Source organism: Engraulis encrasicolus, chromosome 18, assembly GCF_034702125.1.
Source record: "Engraulis encrasicolus isolate BLACKSEA-1 chromosome 18, IST_EnEncr_1.0, whole genome shotgun sequence".
NCBI lineage: Eukaryota > Metazoa > Chordata > Actinopteri > Clupeiformes > Engraulidae > Engraulis > Engraulis encrasicolus.
The window spans coordinates 40,403,546-40,428,369 of NC_085874.1; the positions used below are offsets into that span (position 1 = coordinate 40,403,546).

Genomic DNA, 24,824 nt, shown 5'->3' on the forward strand with positions numbered 1-24,824 from the left:
GCAAAGCCTTGACTGAGTGCCTCCCTTTCAGCTACAAACGCCACAGCTTTCACCTTGTCCTCTACCATGTCCTCCGCCTCTACCACCTCCTCCTCCTGATGCTCTACCACGTCCTCCTCCTCCTCCTCATCTACCACCTCCTCCTCCTCCTTCTTCGCCTCTACCACCTCCTCCTCCTCTACCACCTCCTCCTCCTCATGCTCTGGTTTTATTGGGTTGTCTGTTTCCTGTGATGTACAGTGTGGCTGAGAACCACCAGGCCTGACGTCCTGTTCTTGTTCGTCCTCAGAGAGTGCTGCTTTATAGTTGTTTGCGTGAAGAGACGCCGCTGCTGCTGCTACTGTTGTCGCTGCTGGCTTTTCCGGTCCGTCTGTGTCAAGCCTCAGTCTTTTAGGCGAAGGCGGGCCAGTGCTGTTTTCATTCGGACATGGACTAGGCGCCACAGACAGCTCACAGGCAGTGCTGCTCATTTCAGCTGAAGCAGAATCACCTCCTGTGACATCAGAGTGTGGTGTCTGCCTTTCATAGAGGCTTCCAGTAATGCCAGTCACCTCCATGTCTTCCGTCCTGGAGAGTTCCTGTGAATAGATATGTTTTTAGTTTCTTGTTCTTACACATAACAATGATTCACCAGTCATTATAAAATTAGGTAAATTATTAATAACCAATACACAATGAAACTTTGCACTAAATAAAATTCAATAATGCGTTCTAAATTACACTACATGGCTACAACTCCCGATTTCCGTCGCAAAGTTCATCACATGGCTGACATAATTATTCTTCCCTAAATTAAGCTCCACAAATTTAAGACATTTGGGTTGGAAATTTAAGACAAAATAAGATTTTTCAAGGCCTTATTTGGCGATATTGAAATTTAAGATTTTTTAAGACTTTTTAAGGACCCGCGGCCACCCTGTTGTTATACTATCATATTTATCATAGGCCCACTCTATTTGAATGAAAATAAAATACACAAAAGAACATTTTCATAATTACATTATATTCCATTACACTTAGCTAACGCTTTTATTCAAAGCGAGTTATGGTTATTTACAGGTTAGTGGTTACAGTCCCTGGAGCAATGTGGGCTAAGGTGCCTTGTTCAAGGGCACTTCAGCCATGGATAGAGCAAGGGGTGGGGAATCTTTTTCATTCAAGGGGCCACTTCAAATGTTATAAAGTACTTCAAAGGTCGTACTATGAACACAAACCAGGATTTCCCCCTGCACCTTGTGCCTATATTGAAGGCAGCCACCTTTACAACAGACCATACCTTCAAGTCCCCTGAAAATATGTGTCTATGTCTTAATTGCATTGTAATTTGTAAGATTGCTATACAAAACATGTCATATTACATGTGAAACAGCAAAACATTAAAATATTATCAGGGGGAAGATAGGACCGCCATGGCTCCCAGACCATATGATTCCCCACCCTATCATTGAAGTGTAGGGGAGAGGTAACAGTGTTGTAGTCTACTTTTTTATGGTGGGTATACTGTATATTTGAGCATTTTTTGAAGTGGGTATACTGTATATTTGTGCTATTCTAAATAATGGATCAATCAATTTGAAATGGGTATACTGAAATCCCTGAAATTTAGAAGTGGGTATACTCCGTAAACCCGCATTCTACGTAGACTACACCACTGAGAGGTAAATAAAAGATGTGTGATCCACATCCCTAATTAGGCCAACTGGCCAAGGCTGTCCCATCATCTCCACTGGCTGTCCCATCATACACCAATCATCATCAGAATCATCAATCAACAGCAATCTTGACAATAAAATGTCTGTATCACTCTCACTTCTTGATTCATGAGCCATGGGGTTTCAGCAGAGATCTTTTTTTTTTTTTTTTACAGGAAAGAACTTTTGTTTCAGGATTCATGATGAGAGGCATACAAAATGTTGACCCTGACCCTGTCACCTGACCCCACAGCAGGCACTGGCAGGGAGCATCACAGCCTTGCCAGCAGGTCGAAAACGTCTCTAATCGTTGTGACAAGATCAATATAACAACAGAATGGTAAATTATTCGTCTACTGTAGTACACAGGTGTTTGTCTTTTGTTAAGATGTTTAGTGAAAACTACACTTTGAAAGGCATTAGCAAGCTCGCTTTTTCGCAAAAAGTGCCGGTTTTCCTCAAGCAATGCTAATGTTTTCGTTACAGCTAGCTACTACCCCATTACCGCTTCTGGAATAGGTGTTAGCAGTATTAGATACACCAACGTTGTCGGTTTTTTTTTTACATGTTTGGTTTACACGGCAAAAATACGAAACACTGTGGATAACTCGGCGTGCTTGTATACAAAACAGTTACGAGAAAGGCGAACAAGTTGTGTTGCTGCTACCCACGAACGAAGTGCTGTAGTCGACCTGCTAAGTTTACTGTAGGCTACATTTTACGGACCTTATATTTTACCCAATAGAGCTCTACGGGAAATGATGAGGCAGGAGAAGACAGTAAACCAGTTTTAACAGCTGCATGACTCTTACCATATACGTCCTGTCATGTGAAGTTTCAAATGTGGATAATGTTAAAGTATTCCGTCTGTATGAAAAGATCAATGTTGACCTGAGGGGAAATTGTGACCAGGGAGAAATCTGTCGCGAGCTGGCAGCTGTGCGCTCGAGATGGTTCTAGTTCTACTGTGCTGAAGGGAATGGGATTCAGATTGCGCGAGAATTTGAAAGCTAAGTTTGGTCGAGAAAAGGCAGGCGTCAAGGAATGGGGCTGGGGGAAAACGCTGTTTTGATTTTTTCGAAGAAATGGACCAGCTAGCTACTGGGTGCCAGGCCGGTCGTGGTTGCGAGGTCCTCTGCTGTTGACAGCACCGGTGAGTGGATTAATTGTTGTTGATGTAGGAGGCTGGTGTTAACCTGGCTACATTATCCGACAGGGAACTTGCTACTGTAAACTTGCTAATAGATAGCCTCAGGTGTCACATAGGACTCCAGGTAGTACAGCTGTTTACATAAATGTCTTCTAGGTCTACTTTGTAATCTTCCCCCCTCGTATGTCGTTCGCACAAGTAATGATATGTTTGTATCAAACAGGACACGATACTCAAAGAGAAATAGCGCAGTAGCTAAGTAAACAGAAAGACGAGGACTGACTTTTGCTAATGAAGCTATGGATCTGATAAAACGATTTCTCACTGTTAACATTGTTGTGTCTGGCTCTGTACAAATAGTTCCCCCTGATGACCAATCCTGGTGTGGAAGACGAGAAAGAGGATGAAGGGGATGAGGAAGAAGAGGGTGCTGGTAAGTCAGGATCATCATGCTTTTGAATGTCATGTTATTCATGCTAATATTGTGTATCACAAAAGTTGTTTTTTTTGTTTTTTTAAACAATTCAACATCTGACCAAAGTGAGTCCTCCGGCACCCCTATGCGAAAATGCCCTGAAAGAGCCAGGTGCAGGACAATACAAGTATTAATCCAGTGAAAGAGTAATAGAATAGTCCAGTGAAGTGAATTAAGTCTGCAACACTTGCTTCTCTTTTTGTTAAATTTAGATGTACAAGAATGGTTTTGATGTCAAAATCTTCAGTAAGACCATTGGGGGACATCATGTTTAAATAGTACATATGCAAAAGGTCTCCTGCTGGAGTAACCTTTTGCCTCGGTCACTGCCTCTAGGTGACTTGTCTGACACTGACACTATGCCCTCCACTTCTTTCATCACTGGTACTCATAGTGCTGGTAGGCCTTCTGCTTGTCAAGGATGCACTTTGCCTGATTAAGACCTGAGGGACGAAACGTTACACTCTCACTATTCAATTTAACAGAAGACAAGCAGTGTTTTAGGACTTTATTCACTTTAACTTACCTGTATTGTAAGCATCCAAATGTTGGCAGCATTCATGTCAAACCATGTCAGTACTAGTGCCATGCCTCACTGGAGGCAAAACACACTGTTGTCTTCGAACTACTACTGAATTGGGTACCGTCACACGTACTTGACACCATCTAAAACAAAATTGTTTATCTTGGGATTATCAGTCCACAAGAAATGGTCCAAAACACTGAAGCAAATCATGCCTCACTGAAGACCTATCTATGCATTTTTCAAATAGGGGTGTACTCAGTTTTCTCTTGTCAGAGGTTGAGGTGTCATTTTGATAAACAGCTTCAAAATATTCTTAACACTGATATCCATTAAATCATTGGAACTGAATATGTTCACGCTTACTTCAGGCTAATATGTTCAAGCTTAGTTGACACCCTTTAACTTGGATTAAAAAAAACTCTAGTGTAATACCATGTCTCAGATAACTTAATTAAATGTGTTTGTATTTTATGTGTTTCCTCATGTAATAGAAGACTACAGTGGACAAGTGACCATGGAGGATTCAGAGCCCCCAGGCCCCACCCCAGGTGCAGCAGGAGGTAGTCGCCTGTTTCGCAGGCCACTGAAGAAAAAGTTCTTTACTACTGCATAGAGTCAGCAGCTGTCGGACTTACTGAAAAGTCAAGAGGCAGGAGGAGGAAGATGGAGAGATGCTAACTTCTCTGAGAACGTCCGTCAAGCGCCAGCATCAGAATAACCCGCCCATTGCCTCTTCAAGCAGCCAAGTGGCCTTACCATTTAATGTTATTTTATATTTAATACTAATTATGAATATTTATTAAATGCATTTTTGTGAAAAATGCCCATGTTTGTTTTTAATCTACATATTCACTTGATGTGAATTCTGTGGTCTTTCACAAATGCATGTGACGCATCAGGTGACGCATCAGGGGTATCTCTTATTGCCGCTGCCTCAGTGTCCTCCTCAGCTGACTCAGGATCTTCTCCTCTGCTTTATAATGTTAAATTCAACTCTTCAAGTGTTAATTCAACAGTACAATAACACTAAAATGAGTGGGACCATATGCTCTAAGCAGTGTTGACTTGAGACTGCAAATTTTACCATGTGATTAGGCGTACAGCCTCAGACAAAATAAAAAATCACCTGTCATGTAGGACAGTGTTTCCCAACCAGGGGTACGTGTACCACTAGGGGTTCGTGAGCACACTGCAGGGGGTACTTGGAAAAATGAAAAAAAAAAAAAAAGCATGGAGCAGAGTCACATTGGGATATAGAGCATGAGTGAGGGGGGTACTCATGGTATGACAAAAAGGCTTAGGGGTACACAAGACAAAAAAGGTTGGGAAACACTGATGTAAGATGTTCATTCAGTTGATGTTAGCTAGTCCTTTTCAGACAGGAGGACAGGTACAGGGGTTGGTCATGGAGGGCGGCGGGGAGGTGTTGCTCTCACGGGTCTAGGCCTACTGTAGTCTGATGGCCTGTAATGCCCTGCCTCTGTCTGCTGTCAGAGAAGTGTGAAGTTATTTCGTTTGTATAGTCCTTTATTGCCTTCCTGATGCCCTTGCTGTTCAGACTAGGCAGTTTTGGGTCGGGTCTGTGATTCATCATTTTTCTTAAAATAAATAAATAAATACATCAACTGAATGAACAACCTCCACGACAGGTGATTCCATACTTTTTTTTTGCCAGGGGCTGTTTGTAAAATTGTAATTGTTTTGTAGTGCCTAAAGCTAACTTAAAAAGTGCTATTGTGCCACCCGTTTCCCCAACGACACCTCTGCTCTCCCTGCTCGCAGGGTCAGGCCTCATATGTGGCTCTACAAGCACATAGTCTCTCTCTCGAAACAGATGTTTGCTAACTCGAAAATCAGTCATAAACTGACGGTCCGTAGGCTATGGCACGTCCATCTCCCACCACAAACAGCACCTGGTGCTGCCAGGTTAGTACTGGCTATCTGCGAGTAGTCTATTAGTAGCCTAAAAATCACAGTAGGCTATGCGAGTCGCCTTCTCCGGGCTGTCATCCTTTTCCTGATCACAATTATTGCGGATAGTATATTGATTATTAATAACACGACACGTAGACTGTCCATCTTGTTTTGTCGGTCAATGCTATATTCTCACGCGCGATAAAGTCTATTTTTCTTTTGACACAAACATTCTAAAAGAGCGACGCAGTGGATGGAAAACGACCAAGCGCGACAGAAATATGTGGATTAACGAGAGGCATTGTGACGTAGCTTCAATGCGCTTCAAGTACTTTTTTGATGGAAAACGGTTCTGGTGCGACTTTTCTCGCTTTAAATAAAATCGACACAAGGTACAAGTCGCTTCAGAATTGGATGGAAAAAGGATTATTGATGAGACATTTAATAGCCTACTACGTGCGCTGTTATAAAGTTGAAACTATACGAAATACAGAAACAGTAACACGTTAAAACCCTGTATTAGTTTAAAAGTATTTAAAACGCCAGGAAAAACATCTTTATTGAAGTCCGAAGTTGTAGCCTAATGGCTTTGAGTTTGATGTAGCCTATTTGTAAAAAAAAAAAAAACTGATGAGGAGTGGCTGAACGCACGAGTCAGGCAGAGGATAACAGATTTGCGCAAACTCAAACAAGCTCAGCCCCAAGCGAGCGGACCCCTGCAAAACAGGCAGACGCGCTGCATGAAATGCACTGGGGAGTGATGCGCACAGTCTGACTCTGGCTTCCGTTCATTGTATCGTTTAGCGGCACATCATTTGCTGCGCCGAGCCTCAGTGGTCTCTCTTGCGCTCTGACCTGAATAATTTCTCCATTCTCACCTCTAGACGGCTACACAGCAGAGGTTGATCCCTCACTGCCGCACAGACCGAAAGCCAGACCTCCACAATACCCGCATACTTACAAAGGTAGGAAACTGAAATTAAATTTGATATTTATATCGACTGAATGCTGGCGAATGGCTGGATCTGGTGTTGCGTGTGGAACATGACAGATTGAGATGGGATATCTGACTTATGTCTGCAATGACATTTGCGTTTTAACATTGCGATCATTGTCAGATGTTGTGACTTAAGCAAGCATGCTTGTCTTTTGCACATCAGAGCGTGCAGTACAGTGTTGCATCACAACAGCGCGTTTGTGTTGTAAAACACATTCTTTGTCAGGAAAAATAATCGTCTACTAGTTATCTAGCCTAATCTCCCTAGGAAAACAGCGAGTCCTAAGTGGCATTAGTACCTGCGAAGAAACAAGAGATCATACAATTACTTTGCGCGTTAGGGGGATGGCTCCTATAAAGCCAAAAACATCCCCTGGCTCGCACTATCACAAGGCATGTTGCGCCCACTTGGAAGTTAAAATCTGCCCGAGCTCTTTCGATGCATCAGCCCATTGCATTGCTACTAGCCTATTTGGGAGCGGAGCTGGGCTTGAGTCTTGGCACGGTAACATTTGGATTCTGTTGCGTGTGTATTACTGGTTTGTTCTGAGTGATAAACGGACATGGAAAGTACACCAAACTCACACGGTGGATTTAAAATAGAAATCTGTCCGTCAATCGAAAACGGCACTGTTTTTTGACAGGAAGCTCAAACTCTACGCTGGACACGTAGCCTACTATGAGGTGACGCGAAGGAAGGTTTAACAGTTTGGAAAACAGATACACATTTCCAATGATGTGTAAGCCCATTAGAGATTCTACAAGGTCATTTGACAGTGGGAAACGTAAATATTTTCTGTATTACATAATATGCCGCTCAATCATTTGCTTCAGTTAGTCGATAGGCTCCTAGACACATGACGCATAGGCATTGACATCGCTCTGACCATGTAACCCATTCTTGCCAGAGCACACTAAATTATGCTGTATTGAATCTTTAAAATATGTCCCCTGTCACTAATTGTGATTTTGAAACAAAAAAAGTCAAGATTTAATAGCATTTTCAAAGGCAAATTCATCCAGTGGCATGCAGTTAGTAGGCTATGGTGGGGCTATAAGTTTGCTATGAAATATTGGGAAAACAGTAGTTTTGGAGATGGACTTGTGGGTTGCTCTCACAGCTGCAAGTTTTTTTTTTGTCTTTTCACAAGTATGATACTCAGCGAAGAGATGCAGTTAGGCACTGAGGAGATGACATAATACATCATCACCCGTGTCTGTTTCTTTTCTTTTCCTTCTTTCTTTCTTTCTTTCTTTCTTTCTTTCTTTCTTTCTTTCTTTCTTTCTTTCTTTCTTCTTCTTTCTGCTGTCAATTTTATGCAGTTTACGGTATTCTGTGCTGCTGAATAGACTCACGCTCCCTAGCCAGCCTGGAGGTATGTTATAGGTAGGGGAGTCACCTAGGACGCCATCGAATCCAAACAAGTACTGTGGTGTATTGCCATTGAATAACCCTCCCCAAGAAGACAACATAAATGTAGATCGGTTAGTTGATGCACCATGATGTGTGCTGCTGTCAATGCTCTTCGGACCAATGACTTTAGGGAGAGGATCCAAACTCTCTCTCACTCTCTCTCTGTCTCTCTCTGTCTCTCTCTGTCTCTCTGTCTCTGTCTCTCTCTCTCTCTCTCTCTCTCTCTCTCTCTCTCTCTCTCTCACACACACACACACACTCACACACACACACACACACACACACACACACAGACACACACACACACATACACACACACACACACACACACACTCTCTCTCTCTCTCCCCTCTCTCTCTCTCTCTCTCTCTCTCTCTCTCTCTCTCTCTCTCTCTCTCTCTCTCTCTCTCTCTCTCTCTCTCTCACACACACACACACACACCCCTACCTTGCGGTCTCTCTTCCTCACATCAGTGATTTGTGTCCAAGAGGTACATTCTGCTCCGGACTGGGTCTTAATTGGTCTCTGTCTGGCGATTGTAATTAGCTAATTGTAATAACTTGGCGAGCAAGCAGAGGGGGAAACTGAGGGAGTGTGTTTGTTGTGTGTCTGTGTGTGTGTGTGTGTGTGTGTGTGTGTGGGCTGTGGGGTCAGTGGCCAAACATAATAATTACCACCCTACTTGACTGTGTGTAAGCACCAATGTCCCCTAACTAACACACCCCCCCCCCATTCCCCCCGTCTCTCTCTCTCTCTCTCTCTCTCTCTCTCTCTCTCTCTCTCTCTCTCTCTCTCTCTCTCTCTCTCTCTCTCTCTCTCTGTCTTTCTAGCTTGACATGTTGGGAGTCAAATGCCAGTTGGGCACTGATGCGCGTCACCCATTCGCTGTCACATACAACAAGTGGTTTCCCCCCGTGGTTGCCTCATTTTTTAATCGAATGTCCGCTGTCCCCTATGTTTTCGTCAATGTTTTATTTATTTTTTATTTTTTGGTATTTTTATTGCCTTTATTTGACAGATTAGTGAAGGCGCAGAGAGAGATGGGGAAGGGTCGGGAAAGGACCCGGGCTGGGAGTCAAACCCGGGTCGGCCGCATAGCAAGCGAGTGCCCTACCATTTGCGCCACGGTATGGCCCAATGTTCATGTGACATCATGTCCTCCTGACCATTGCCTTGCGGAGGAGCCTCAGATGGTGTGTCCTGAGAGTCCTCATGTTCTAATAAATGATTGATTTTTTTTGTTGTAATATTGCTGATCTCATTTAACATCATAGCGCGGCCATAGACCAGGGGTTCCCAACCTTTCTGAACCACATCTGACCCAATTAATAAGTGAAAGCCCATTGGGAAACTCCAACTCCCATTGTCATTGTGACACAGCACGCCACAGCACACAAGTGAACACTGCACACTGCACACAACGAAATTACATTTATGCCTCACCCGTGCAAGGGGGCAGCCCTCAGTGGCGCCCCATGGGGAGCAGTGCGGTGGGACGGTACCATGCTCAGGGTACCTCAGTCATGGAGGACGATGGGGGAGAGCACTGGTTGATTACTCCCCCCACTAACCTGGCGGGTCAGGAGTCGAACCGGCAACCTCTGGGATGCAAGTCTGACGCCCTAACCGCTCACCCATGACTGCCCATTAAGAATAAAACTCAAATAAATCAACAGCAACACACACCAAAATATGATTATAATTTTTAGAAAATGATTTCAAGGCCCACTTGGAATACCGTCACGGCCCACCAGTCATAGACAAAAGGATTGGCCCAGTTTTTCAAAATCCTTAGATATTGCTGCTGTTATCTATCCATCAGTCTATAGGCATGTGTGTGTGTGTGTGCGTGTGTGTGTGTGTGTGTAAAGGTATGGGAAAGGCTATGCAGTGTGTGTGTGTGTGTGTGTGTGTGTGTGTGTGTGTGTGTGTGTGTGTGTGTTGTAGGTCTCTGCTTGGCTTGTGGGGAGGGGCAATCCCAAAGGACAAGAGCCATTCACTGCACACTGTCTCACACACTCGGGTCAGGTGCAGGGAGACAGGCAGTCATGCTGTGTCACACACTGGGGCGCAGGGAGACAGGCAGTCATGCAGTCTTTTGCAATATGTTGTGTGTGTGTGTGTGTGTGTGTGTTGGTGTGTTTGTGTGTGTGTGTGCGTGCATGCGTGTGTGTGTGTGTGTGTGTGTGTGTGTGTGTGTGTGTGTGTGTGTGTGTGTGTGTGTGTGTGCGCGTACATGCGTGTGTGTGTGTGTGTGTGTGTGTGTGTGTGTTTGTGTGTGTGTGCGTGTGTGTGTGTGTTTGCGTGTGTGTGTGATTTTTGCTGGAAGCATTTCTCATTTTTAACAATGTGGTGGTGACACATGGTTGCTCATTTTCTCCTTTATCACAAAAGCACAGACAGCAAAAAGAGCCTGTGATTCCCTCGGCCTTGTCCCCATGGATTTTAGTCGTGTCTGTCTACAAACAAAGTACAGGCAGTGGTAAAATGAAGACTTAAACGGAACATGTTTTTTTTGTTTTGTTTTTCACAGATTTTGCTGTTTTTGCCTTGTCTTTGGCTGTCAGGTGACTTCTCTTCACATGGCCCCTGATATAAATTTGCTGTTACCAGAATGACAATTACTTGTAATGTATTACCTAAGACCCTGTTTAATGTCTTAGGTGATGTTGGTGTAACTTAGTACTGTGGTTGTGTAGTCTTTTCAACGACTATTACAGTCATGGGTAAGCGGTTAGGGCATCAGGCTTGTAGCCAAAAGGTTGCCTGTTCGACTCCGCCAGGTTGGTGGGGGGAGTGATTAACCAGTGCTCTCCCCCATCCTCCTCCATGACTGAGGTAGCGATGGTACCGTCCCGCCACACTGCTCCCTTGGGGTGCCATTGGGGGCTCTCCCCTTGCACGGGCGAGGTACAAATTCAATTTTGTTTTGTGCAGTATGTAGTGAGAACTGGTGTGCTGTGTCACAATGACAATGGAAGTTGGAGTTTCCCCAGTGGGCTTTCTTCCTTTCTTCTTCTACAAGTATGGCGTTCCAATGGTGGAATAGTATGCATTATGCAGCCAAAGTTCAGTTCAGTTCAGTTCAGTTCAGCTTTATTGGTACCCGAAGGTAAACTGGGTTTGCAGTTTAAAAGAAAGATGGCTGTCCTTACATCAAAACTACAAGACACATGACACATACGTTATAACATGGAGTCTAAAAACATGTAGGCTACACAAAGAATAAATAAATGGTAACACAAGGACATTTGACTTATACACATACAACATATATACACACAAGGGGCGGAACTGCAGTGGTGGACCACAATACTTCATACAACCACTGCAGGACCATGGCAGAAGTGACACTACACTCCTGGCACAGCTCAAGTGCAAAAGACATTGTTACAAATACATAGGTTAACCTGCAAGTTATAATATGCCGTCCAAACAGGGAAAAAACCCAAGAACACTCAATCTAAATAGCAGGAAATAACAGGACACTGAGAAATGAAGGTTTAAATTCCCTCATCAACGCTGGGCAATGTTGAAGGACTGCTCTTGGCTGCCAGCATCAGCAGGGAATTGCCTGCAAGAAATGAGCCATTCCCTTAATGCTATTGCCTTATTGCTATTCCCTTAACTGTTTTTCCCCCCAAGTGACAGATGTCACTCATTCGCTCATTCAACTCAAAGTCTACTCTACTCCCTCTCCTTCGTCAGAGAGCTGTTCACACACAAAATGGCACAAACACAATATTGGTACTGCTCTTCCTTTTTTTAGACAGATGTCAAGTGATATTGGTGGAAACTTTTCAGTTTGCCCAGCAAAGGAGACAGTGTTATGTCAAAGATACGTGACGAAATGTTGTATTGTTTCCTGTAATAGCAGTATAGTGCCTGGTATCAGGAAGTGTTTGATTTGCAGACAGGGGAAGATAAAGGGGACAGTTGTCCCGGGCCCAGGGAAACAGGGGGCCAAAGCTGTCAGCGGCGTTGTTGATGAGTACAAGTTAGCGTAGTGAGCAAGTATTGGGGCCGATCCCGAAACCAGAATTGGTATTGGTGCATCCCTAATCCCCTGAGTGTGGCTCCCATACAAGAGCTCTTTCCCTGGCCGCAGCTGTGGCCCAAGTGGCTAAGGCCCCCTACTTTTATCCCTGGGACCCTCGTTTGATTTCAGCCCAAGGTCCTTTCCCTATCCCTCCCTCTCTCTTTCCCTCTCATCTCCTGTCAGAAAAGAAGGGCAAAACATACAGTATCTAAAAAATACATATTTTTCCCATTAAGCTGAATAATTGAATTATTTTAGTACGTGATACTTTAATCAATCTTTTAATTCATTACAGTGCTTACTAGTGGCGTGCATTGGCACTGTCCTCACGATTCGATTCGATTACGATTCGGGAGGTAGCGATTCTATTCGATTCGATTCAATTCTACAATGCATTGCAATGCATTACATTTCTACTGAAAGCAAAGCAAATATTTCATCATCCATGATGAGGCAATACAAGTAGTCAGATACTTAGCAACAATTTATTGGCTGTTTTCTGTATCAGTCTTGCAGTTTTCAATGCTTTGAAGTGCTTTTATTTAATTTAACGTTTATTTGCTCCTGAAATATCCACGGCAGTAATTGAAACTTAAAAAAAATGCTGCAACGATTCTGGAACTTGCCGCATTGAATTGGATCGTCAATGCCCCGCATTGCATTGCATCGCCGAATCGATTATTGTTGACACCACTAGTGCTTCCAGGACAGTTTCCTGTGATCTGTGTGATGTTTTTGCGTTTCCAAATTCCCAGGCCCCAACTTGTGCCACAGAACATAGCATTTCTTTCTTAGTGTTCCTTTTTACTCCCACACCACAGAAATGGACTCGAATCCTACGATCAAATAGCCTGGGAACACCCAGACTGCCTGTAGTTCTAAGCTTACACAATCGTTTTGATCTCTAATCTCACTTGTGATTAGGTCTGGTGGTAACCAGGCAAACAAACAAACACTTCAGACTTCCAAGTGGGCTGGGCAATATGACGATATATATCGTTATCGTGATATGAAAGTGTATATCGTGACCGTTCTCCTATATCGTTTATATCGTAATAGTAATTTTATCAATTTTATACAATTGAATATAATTTAATTACATTTCATATTGTCACAATACACACTATAAGTTAATGTAACTGTAAAAATAAGAATAAAAGGATCCATTTGTTTTGCGACATGAAAAAATAAAGAGCAAATAAAGAGAATAACTGAAAACGTATATACAGTAATTGTGCTATATCGTGATATATATCGTTATCGTGATATAAAGTAATCCATATCGTGATATTGTTTTTTTTCCATATCGCCCAGCCCTACTTCCAACTAACACCAGTTCCCACATCCACCAGAAATCTCCATCTTTCGCCTCTGGGCTACAGACCACCTGCAGCATTAGATATCAAACATCATTTTGATTTGTAGAGTACATCTCTTGTCAAGTTGGGCTATGATCATCCGCTAAGTCCTTTTGCGTTTCCTTACACTGAGAAATAATGATGTAAGCTAACATCTCACATTTCTCACATCAATCACAGGGGTTAAAAGTTTCTCTGCTCCTGTTCTTCGAGTCACATTTCGAGTCACATTTTGATTCAATACTTAAGCTTACATCACCCTTACTCACTGCTCAGACAACCTCCCCAGTAAAAAAAAGCCTTCAGAAGCAGAACTCCCTGTTGCCTTGAACCCCAAGTGAGCATCGAGCTCAGCTCAGCTTTTCTGCAGTCAGTCAGTTAGTCCGTCAGTCTTCACAGGGCCAGTTTTAGTCAATTTGGTGCCCTAGGCGAGCACCCCTCTTCACTTTTGGTGGAATTAGAAATTGGCATGTGTAAACATACTGTAGTGTCATACATCTGATCGAGCAAAGCTGATCTAATACATATGTACTTAGTGGCCATTAATAATAATTGTCAATAAGCCTAATGCTTCACTCTAGCTAATTTCCTAATTCTGTGGGACCTTGGCGCCCCCAAGACATTTGGCGCCCGTAGGCGACCGCCCGCTCTGCCTATGCCTAGCGCCGGCCCTGAGTCTTCACAGCGTGGATCAAACACACAGCGTGCAGGCGGCCCACCAGGCGGCCGCGTGGCCCTGATGAAACAGCCGGCTCATTTAGGGAGCCGCCCGGAGCCCAATGCTGCGACCAACTAACCCACGCCCTTCTCACTCACAGCCACACACACAGACAGTCTCCAAATCCACCACACACCCACATACGGTTCGGCGGCATCGTTCTTATTCCCAGTCTCCAAATCCACCACACACCCACATACGGTTCGGCGGCATCGTTCTTATTCCCAGTCTCCAAATCCACCACACACCCACATACGGTTCGGCGGCATCGTTCTTATTCCCAGTCTCCAAATCCACCACACACCCACATACGACCGCGGCGGCATCATTATTGTTCCCATTCTCCCAATCCACCACCCAGGGAAGCCAACAAGGGGGGGACAAAGGGGTCAGTTGTCCCTGGGCCCAGAATTGAGTTCTCATTACATTGTTGGCCTACAGTATGTATTGGTTGGGGGGGCCCTTTCAAATGACTTTGTCCCGGGACCCGGTAAAAGCTGTCAGCAGCCCTGCCACCACCCACACACATACGCCATCGTTCTTCTTCCCCAGAACGTCTGTTCTGCTCTCCTCCCGATGGTTACACACTTCGGAAAAGAGCAAGAAGCAGGGTATGAGCAACACCTCAGAGAAAAACAATCAGCCAAATATATAAGTATGCTACTGGTTCTGTTAGCTCCCTCTCATATAGTGAAAGCACAGCTATGTATGCACACTGCAATCCACCACTCAATGAGACTAAATAGCTTTTTCGGAATCAAATTACTAATAAATATAAAGAAAAAAAAACACGGTGTGCTACCGCGGACACATTTTATTGTTACTGTTTAATACATCACGTGATGCCATGCATACAGCCACTCCCTAAGGTGACTGTGGGTGGCTTTAGGCCTGAAGCTGATATCGTCAGACGGTGTCCAGCTATCTTGGGGTGTTTCGACCCTTAACCGTAACACCCTCAAGCTGGCGGGTCAGCAGTGGTGGCCAGGTCACTGCCCATCAGCTCCAGGCCTCCAGCCCCCCTCCTCCCTCTTAAACCACAACCAGCATGAGGCTCTCTCTGCTGCCTCCCCTATCCTGCGCACAGCTGTCTTCCTCTCCTTGCCAGATATGCCGAGTGTAGTGAGCACCGACCACGTTGACTGTGCCGGGAACCCCCTACATCCGACCTCCACTGGAAAGAGCCATGCTTGCCAGCCCTTCTCCTTGCATTCCATGATGAGATCCTGGTATTTTAGGCTTTTCCTCTCATGGGCTTCCTCACAGCCTTCCTCCCAAGGCACTGTCAGCTCGACCAGGATGATTTTCTTAGCCTGCTCTGACCAGATGACAATGTCAGGCCTCAAAGTGGTCTGGACGATGGGGGGGAAAGTGAGTTTTTTCCCCAGGTCTGCTGACATCTCCCAACTTTGTGCCCCCTGGAGGATGTTGGTCCTGGCTCTTCTAACTGAGGATGTTTTTTCTCCTGCCCTGACAAATTGCAGCGATGGTGCTTGTGGCTTGGTCGGTTGTGGTCTTCTCCTGGCCTGCTCAAAAATGTCAGCCATCACGCGGAGCACTTGGTCGTGACGCCACCTGTACCTCCCCTGAGCCAGAGCGATTTGGCACCCTGCTAGAATGGGGCCAGTGTTCCCCTCTTGCCACATAATTGCAGAGTGGGTCCTCTCTCAGGCCCCCACCTATACAAGGTTTGCTGGTGATGGGAAGTGTGTCGTACACAGACCTGAGGAGGAAGCTAACACGGAAGGGTTCTAGCCTCCAGAGCTCAGTCCAAGTGACCCTCCTGTTTGGGAGGTCCCATCTGGTCCATGTTCCCTGGGTTGCCAGTTCTACAGCTTTCGCCTTCCGTGTCTCCTCCTCTTGGTGGCGAACTTCCGCTTGCACCATCTCTCGCCTCTGCTGCGCGTTTGCCTTGCTCCACTGGGTAAAGTGTGGGATGTTCCCAGTCCTTGCCGGCCCGTGCAGACATTGCCAATAATGTCTCTCAACCCGAGAGAGCTTTCAGCTTGCTTGACAGCAGTGTCTGCTGCCCACTTTACGGCCTGTTCGCGTTGTAACCCCTGCATTGCTTACTTGCTCATCTCTTGAGTCTCTGAGCATCATTGCCACCCTGCACTTCGCCACCATTGAACTCCTCCACCACAGAGGAGAAAGGGAGTTGGAGTTGGCCTGATCGAATGTAGAGCCCCACGGCTGTGAAGCTGGAGGGATACCCAGCCACCGCCTCAGGTGCTTGTTCACCTTCCTCTCCACTCCCTCCACTGCAGTCATTGGGATCTGATAGACTGTCAGCAACCACATCAGCCTCGGCAGGAGCCCATGTTGGTATATCCAAGACTTGAACTTGCCAGTAGGCCTGACTTGTCAATTCTCCTTTAGCCATTCGTCCCGCCTGATTTGCAGTGTCAGTGATGTTGTTCCTGTCACTGAGGGTGTCGTCGTACCACTTTCCCAGGCACTTAATGGGGTTCTCCCTGATCGGTAGGGATCTGCTCACCTTGGACGTGCAGTTCGAAAGTCTCTGTCAGTTTCCCCCTCCTTATCACCATGCTCCGTGACTTTCTGGGCTTAAAAGCCATTCTTGCCCATGATGCCAAGGCCCCAAGAGTCTTCAGGATCCACCTTGCCTGCACATGTGTTGCGGTTGTTATGGTGAGGTCATCCATGAATCCTCTCAGTGGAGGTTGTCTGCTCCCTGCTGCCGTGACTGGTCCCTTGGCCTCTGCTGCTGCTGCTGTAATCAAGAGATTCATCCCCATGATGAACAGAATGGGGGATACTATGCATCCCGTCACGATGCCCTTCTCCAGCGACTGCCATATGGTGGTGAACTTGGCAGTCTGAAACCGCAGTTTAAATGACCCCAGGTAGCTGTTGATCATCTGCCTGATCTTGTCCGGGAGGTGGTACTGCTCCATGCCTTGTTGATGAGGGAATGGGGCATGGACCCATATGCATTTGCGAGGTCCAGCCAGACAACTGGTTAGGTTGCCCTTGCTCCCCCCTGGCCTCCTGAGATCAGATGGCTGAGGATGGTGGTTGTGTTCCAGGCACCCAGAGAATCCTGGAATCCCCCCCTTCTGGATCGAGGTGTTAACATAGCCATTTGCTGTCATGTAGGTTGTTATTCTTCTTGCCAAGACTGAGAAGAGAAAATCTTGGCTTCTACACTCAGCAGAGAGATGGTGCGGAATTGGCCGATCTCAGAAGAGTCCTTCTCTTTTGGCACAAAGCAGCCCTCTGACACTCTCCAGGTGGTCGGTATGTTACCCTTCGCCCAGATTGTCCGGAGGAGCTTCCAAAGTATACGAAGAAGAAGTGGGCACTTCTTGTATACTTTGTAAGGCAAACCACTTGGTCCAGGGGCTGATGCTGTCCTTGCCCTTTTCACCACCTCCTCCACTTCCTTCCAGGTTGGTTCCCGGGTCACCAAAGGTTCGGAAGGGGATGGCACGCCAATGATCTTCGGGTGGCTGCCCAAGTGTTCATACCTCTGTGGGTCACAGTGTGTTAGCCTCAGAGCTTCTTCGACCTCCTCTTTAGAGCTGCTGAGCGTTCCTGATCTTGCTTCCCCTAATAAGGTTCTGGTGAACCTATAGGGATCTTTGATGAACTGTGCCCTTGCTGCCCCTTTCTTCCGCCTCTGTTTCCGTGTCTGCGCCGCTCTTCTCAGACTGTGGAGCCGCTCACGAAGCCCTGATGTTAGGTCTCTTATTCCCTCTTTTTCCCCCTCTGTGGCACTCTTGAACTGCCTGGAGAGTGTCTTTATCTCTCTCCGCAAGCTCTTCATCTCCTTCTCCCTACGATTTGGCTGCTGAGCATTTGGAGTGCTGGTCTTCCTCTCCTCAACACCAAACCGTTCCTTGGCCACGTTGTAGGTGATTGCAGTCATCGTTGCTATTTTCTGCTCAGCTGCCCCTACCAGAGCAGTTTCTAGAATTTTTGCACAGATCCTCATCCAGCTGCTTCCATACCTTGTTGCTGTTCATCTTTGGCCACTTCACTCTGTCTTTTGCAGGTTGGGTTGGCTGGGAGGCATTAGAGTTGACCACCGTGTGGTTCTGAGGCAATGCCGTTGCCAAGAGATCTCCAGTGCTGTGGTGTGCCTCCTGACTGGGGTTCTCCTGCGTCTGACGTGGTGTTTCCACCCTGCGCTGCAACGTAATTACCTTCCTCCCCACACTTGGCCTTGGCTTGATGGATCTTAAGCCCTCTGCTGTTCTTACATAACTTGCCACAATGGCATCGCACCTCTGGTGCCGTCCCTGTTAGTGTGGTTTGGGTGAGCCTTCTCATTAGCCGTGTTTCAGTCCTGGTCTGTGCCGTTGTATCCGTCCTTGTGAGTCTCTCATCCTCCCCCCCTCTCGGGAGACTCTGGGGGTATTGCTCATTGTGGTCATCCGTAGCTTGATTTGGTGCCCTCTTGCGAGTGCTGTACATAAGGTTGCTGGCCTCATACACCCACGCCAGGCTTTCCTGGAGGTCAGCTGTCTCTCCAGTCACTGATCTTCCTCAGTTGCCATCCAGCCTTTCCTGGAAGTCACTGGTTTCCCAGAGTTCTACTGTTTAATACATCACGTGATGCCATGCATACAGCCACTCCCTAAGGTGACTGTGGGTGGCTTTAGGCCTGAAGCTGATATCGTCAGACGGTGTCCAGCTATCTTGGGTGTTTTCGACCCTTAACCGTAACACCCTCAAGCTGGCGGGTCAGCAGTGGTGGCCAGGTCACTGCCCATCAGCTCCAGGCCTCCAGCCCCCCTCCTCCCTCTTAAACCACAACCAGCATGAGGCTCTCTCTGCTGCCTCCCCTATCCTGCGCACAGCTGTCCTTCCTCTCCTTGCCAGATATGCCGAGTGTAGTGAGCACCGACCACGTTGACTGTGCCGGGAACCCCCTACACCCGACCTCCACTGGAAAGAGCCATGCTTGCCAGCCCTTCTCCTTGCATTCCATGATGAGATCCTGGTATTTTAGGCTTTTCCTCTCATGGGCTTCCTCACAGCCTTCCTCCCAAGGCACTGTCAGCTCGACCAGGATGATTTTCTTAGCCTGCTCTGACCAGATGACAATGTCAGGCCTCAAAGTGGTCTGGATGATGGGGGGGGAAGTGAGTTTTTTCCCCAAGTCTGCTGACATCTCCCAACTTTGTGCCCCCTGGAGGATGTTGGTCCTGGCTCTTCTAACTGAGGATGTTTTTTCTCCTGCCCTGACAAATTGCAGCGATGGTGCTTGTGGCTTGGTCGGTTGTGGTCTTCTCCTGGCCTGCTCAAAAATGTCAGCCATCACGCGGAGCACTTGGTCGTGACGCCACCTGTACCTCCCCTGAGCCAGAGCGATTTGGCACCCTGCTAGAATGTGGGCCAGTGTTCCCCTCTTGCCACATAACTTGCAGAGTGGGTCCTCTCTCAGGCCCCACCTAACAAGGTTTGCTGGTGATGGGAGTGTGTCGTACACAGACCTGAGGAGGAAGCTAACACGGAAGGGTTCTAGCCTCCAGAGCTCAGTCCAAGTGACCCTCCTGTTTGGGAGGTCCCATCTGGTCCATGTTCCCTGGGTTGCCAGTTCTACAGCTTTCGCCTTCCGTGTCTCCTCCTCTTGGTGGCGAACTTCCGCTTGCACCATCTCTCGCCTCTGCTGCGCGTTTGCCTTATTATTGGCTTTTATTATCCTTGTTATTTAGCTGGATTTCTAGCACTTAGATCCAGTTAAAGTTTTTTTTTTTTTACCAAAACAATAAATGAATGTATAAAAATAAGAGAAATAAATAACTGAGGTCCTGTTTGCAGCCCTCTAAAATAGCTACAACATAAATTCCCTTGTACACCCAGAGGGTGATGTTCGTTCATGTGGCTTCACCTTCCTGTGGCCTGAATGCCTGCCTGCCTGCCATGAAAGCAACACTGATTAATGTGTCTGTGCAACCATCCCCCCCCAATAGCAACATCAACAATAACAACACCACCCCCCCCCCCCCACCCCCCCACCGCACAGCAGGATATTACCTTGGCTGCACTTTCTGGTAACATCATACAGTAACAGATACAGATAAGAGCTAATCCTCATAGAATAACTCTTACAGTAAGCTTAATAGATATCATGTATTATTTATTAAGCTTACTACTCAATAAGTAATACACAGGCAAAATACTTAACAGTAAGAGATGTATAGTATAGTAAAATATAGTAGGTATGTACAGTATGATATACAAAAGAGAAATACGGATTGGTCATTAGTCAGTATAGATTAGCCCGGCTGTGCACTCCTAGTGACGCAACACTTTCAGCGTTGCAGCTAGTCAGGTCAAGGGAACTCCTCCCACTTTGTTGGTAAGCAAACAACCATAAGCAAACCAAGGGGGGTGGATCAACCATGCAGTTTGGGAAACGTGAAATGTTATGCTCTTGGTCAGACCAAGTCTCGAAGAGATTTGAACGTTGATGATAATCAGTATAGTATAGTAAGTATAGATGGCCTCTTGAGACTTTCAGGGATCAACGCTAAGCAGCTATTCTTCTTTATATATTCTATCTTTATTTGTATATTTTCTGTATATGATATACTATATTGCTTCGCTGAACATCACTCCCATAGTTTTGTGGTACGACACCTCCTGTATTTAGCCTCTGTGGGTTCATCCATGTGAAGTTCAGTACTCAGAGTCTCTGAGTTAGTCCCGTCTAACAAACTACAGCATGGTGCACCTTCTTTGATCGTGGAAATGGCACGCAGGTCTCCACATTTAGACCACAGATGAATATTCCTCAGCCACTCCAGTAGCATAGAATATAAGAGAACAGAATAGAATAGAATAGAATAGAATAGAATAGAATATAAGAGAACAGAATAGAATAGAATAGAATAGAATAGAATGGAATTGCTTGTCCTATCCTACTGTGCATGTATCATAGGATATAAGCTACACACTTACAGTACAATGAGCATGAGAGCGTCTCACTCTTCAGTGCAGCATGTACTGTTAAGTATGTACTAGGCCAGCGGTTCCCAAACTTTTCCCCCTGCGCACCCCCTTCTACATTTCAATGTCGTTCGCGCATCCCCTAAGCGAATGTTGCACAGACGCACATTTTGGGCAATCCTCATTTCCAATAGCCCTGACGTTATTTCTGCCATTATTACAAGTCTAGGAGTTATAAATTACACTTCAGATGGACCCTTCAAGCATACAATTCACCAAACAATTAAAAACTACATAATGTTCATGAATTCTGTATAAAAACACACATATCAGCCATTGCTCTATTCAGCTCATGCCCCTTATGGCAGGCTGTGTACCCCCAGGGGTGCACGCACCCCACTTTGAGAAACCTCGTACTAGGCTACTGCTTGTAGCTGGAGAGAAAGAGATATCTGTAGATATCCTGAAAAACCTTGTCACTTTAAATCAGAATTAATGGGCACTATCCTTGTGCCTAATTCTCAGTAAGTCAGTCTGGATTAAACGTTCAGCTATTAAATGGACACTTTGTTGGTCACTTTGTCTTGGCTAACTATGTGCCACTCAGCTACAGTAAGGCACATGTGACACTGTGGATACTTTATAATTTGGTGTGTGTGTCTGGGTGTGTGTGTGGGTGGGTGTGAGTGTGTGTGTGAGAGAGAGAGAGAGAGAGAGAGAGAGAGAGAGAGAGAGAGAGAGAGAGAGAGAGAGAGAGAGAGAGAGAGAGAGAGAGAGAGAGAGAGAGAGAGAGAGAGAGAGAGAGCTGCCTTGCCTGAATGTATTTAAAGCAACTCTTCTGCAGTATATTCCGGCTCTTACAGGTATGCTTCTGAATTTGCTCGTCCTCATCAAAAGCGTCGGGTTCTCAGAACATTGGCATTCTTTTTTATGATCAGTGTTCGTCTGATCATAGTTCTAGCAGACAGCTGAGAACCGGTAACATCGGTGCTATATATCAGTCCGCGACTGCCAAATCAGGAAGTACAAATTGCTGCGGGTGAGCAATGTAATTCTAAGGTTGGTTTACTCCCTAAATCTCTCTATCAACGTGGGTATTTGTATCGATAGCCTGGCAAGGTAATTAACATGCTTTGAGTGCTTATTGAATTTGTTAAGACTGCTTTTTTGGGTCATGCTAGCTAAAGTGGATCACTTGCGCTAGCTTAGCAACATCGACCTGTGGTTTTACAATGACTGCATGGAATTTCAAAAAAACACTCTGGCTTACTCGGAAATGAGGTCCTGTGTCCAAAAAAACGGAGTGCTGCTTAAAGAGTGAGCTATATATGGTAAATATACGTATATGTAAGGATGTGTGTAATGTCTCATGGGTAATGTCTTCTGTATTTATGTATGTATGTATGTATGTATGTATGTATGTATGTATGTATGTATGTATGTATGTATGTATGTATGTGAGCGATTCTCTAATTCGCCTACACTTTTAAGTCCGTGGATTTTATTTGGCAATTCCACTAACTATTAACTGCATCCAATGATGTTTTGGACATTAGAAAACATTTATCTTTCATATAATACAGAAAGTGTAGACATAGCATTATTTCCCTCAGCAAGAATGAATATTTAATACTGGTTTTGGGCGTTTTCATGCCGTCCTGTTTTCCAAATGTCAGATTCAGTCTTCATATTAGCATGTAAAGAAACTTGTTTTGCCCAAGACGATTGCAAATGTTGATTCACAGTAATCATCACAATATGACAAAACTGTCAGAAAGACCACTGTCCTTTCCATTATACATGAAATTTGCCATTTTGTGTGTGTCCACGAAAACTGTGTTAACCGTGTCAAGGTCTGAAACCCTCCTCCATAAATCAGTAATGGTTTGGTCTTAGGCCATACGAATAACATCACGTGATGTCATAACCTCTTTGGCAGGATACGGGAAGACTTTTTGGTAAATTTTGAGCTCCATCCTTCCATAATTTAATCCATTCTTTTTCATGTTCTCATAGCGGGAAAAATTGCCTGTCAACAGTGTTATCAACATATTCATAAGAATCTGAATTAGAAATCACATGTGGAAAAACACAGATAAAGCATACAGATACATGAATTGATTAAGGTGTTGTGGTGGAACTTCTGAGGTCCTCAGTTAGCACAACACCATAAAAATGGCTGAAATGTCAACGGTGTTACCGTCAATGGTGTTACAATTAAGTATGACAGTCAGGGTTGCCAGATGAGGCTGATGATTTCCAGCCCAAAAAATGATCAAAATCCGCCCTATTCTATTGATTTATATGGCAGTGGGAAGGTTTTTCTGATAGATGCCATTTTTACCCGCACACAGCCATCCTAAGCAGCCCAATTGGGCGGGAACCAGCCCAATCTGGCAACACTGATGACAGTTGAGGAGGAGTATGTTTTTGCCAATTTATATTCATATTGACAGACAAACAAACAAAAAAATTTGTCTTGGGAGATGGGTTTGTCTGCTCTGTTTTTTTTCTCCTAAAAAAGTGCCGACTTGTTCCCTTGCACTGTTGACCGTAACACAATTGAGTTACACCGTTGACTGTTTTGAAAGTGTTTTTGCGCTATTGATCCCTTATGTGTTGGAAAAAATCCTATGAACATACACTAGGGATTATCTCTGAGGAGAAGTGAAGGAAATGAGGGTTACTACTATATTCAAAAATAAGTTACAGGGATTTATGATGAAAAAAAATACTGTATCACTGTGACATAAATACATTATTTTAATCATTTTTTATTTTATCAGTTGCACTGATTTGACAACCATACTGCTTAAGGGACATAAGCACCTTATCAACATATGTTTCAACTCTGTAGTATTTTTTTATAAATGACTTTGACATGACCGTAACATTGACTTTGTACATGTTTTTCATTATAAGTTGGAAATTATGCAAATGATTTAGAGTATTATCAAATGATTTAAGATTAAGCTTGGCAATTGTTGGTTGTAAACTTAAAACTTATATATATCACGATGTTAACATCTAGGTCATTTAGTTGAAAAAAAATACTGATAATTGACATTTTGCTTTTGCCAAAAGCGTATGGAAATCGTAGAATCACTAATGTATGTATGTATGTATGTATGTATGTATGCTACTTGACACCTTAATTTCCACCTGGGATCAATAAATGATACTGTACTCTACTCTACTCTACTCTACTAAATTAGTGGTACACTGAAAACCTATGTCAACATGTCCACTCTCTCGCTAGGCTGGCTAGGCAGGAAATGAAAATATTAAAGCCAGAGCTTCTCACACACCCACCAAAGAGCCAGTCTATCAGATGTACCCTATTATATACTGCAGCGAGTCTATGGGTCCACTTTTGATATCCTCTTGGATTTCATTCCTCTTTCATTTTTCAAAAATGCTCAGCTAACTAATGCGCCTTTAGTTTGTGATTCATGAATACTATCTTTTGACTTGGGTGATGGGTTTGTGACTTTTAAAATATGGGTCCCCAGAGAAAAAGTATGGGAAACACTGGTATGCGATATGCATTTCAGGACCACGGTCAGCGACTGACGTTTACTTAACACCTTCAGCAAAGTGAAGGTGTTGTGGTAGGAAAC

At 44.9% G+C, this 24,824-nt stretch overlaps 2 protein-coding genes across 4 annotated transcripts in view; one reads left to right on the plus strand and one right to left on the minus strand.

Moving 5' to 3' along the window:
* The window catches only part of LOC134468236 (proline-, glutamic acid- and leucine-rich protein 1-like), a 57,493-nt gene extending 54,901 nt beyond the window's left edge, over positions 1 to 2,592 (minus strand). Inside the window, exons 1-2 of the mRNA XM_063222179.1 lie at positions 2,504 to 2,592; positions 3 to 578 (exon numbers count right to left, since the gene is read on the minus strand). Of these exons, the coding sequence (XP_063078249.1) occupies positions 3 to 578; positions 2,504 to 2,506 (579 nt within the window). The 5' untranslated portion in view covers positions 2,507 to 2,592. The remainder of the gene's footprint in view (positions 1 to 2; positions 579 to 2,503) is intronic.
* vsnl1a (visinin-like 1a) overlaps positions 1,942 to 24,824 on the plus strand; it is an 80,701-nt gene continuing 57,818 nt past the window's right edge. Inside the window, exons 1-2 of one of the 3 annotated variants that reach the window (XM_063223621.1) lie at positions 1,942 to 2,031; positions 6,641 to 6,721. The gene's annotated coding sequence lies outside the window, so the exon portion shown is untranslated. Of the gene's footprint in view, positions 2,032 to 6,640; positions 6,722 to 8,163; positions 8,239 to 24,824 lie in introns of those variants that run through there. The other 2 variants (XM_063223622.1, XM_063223623.1) reach the window with 2 other exon arrangements.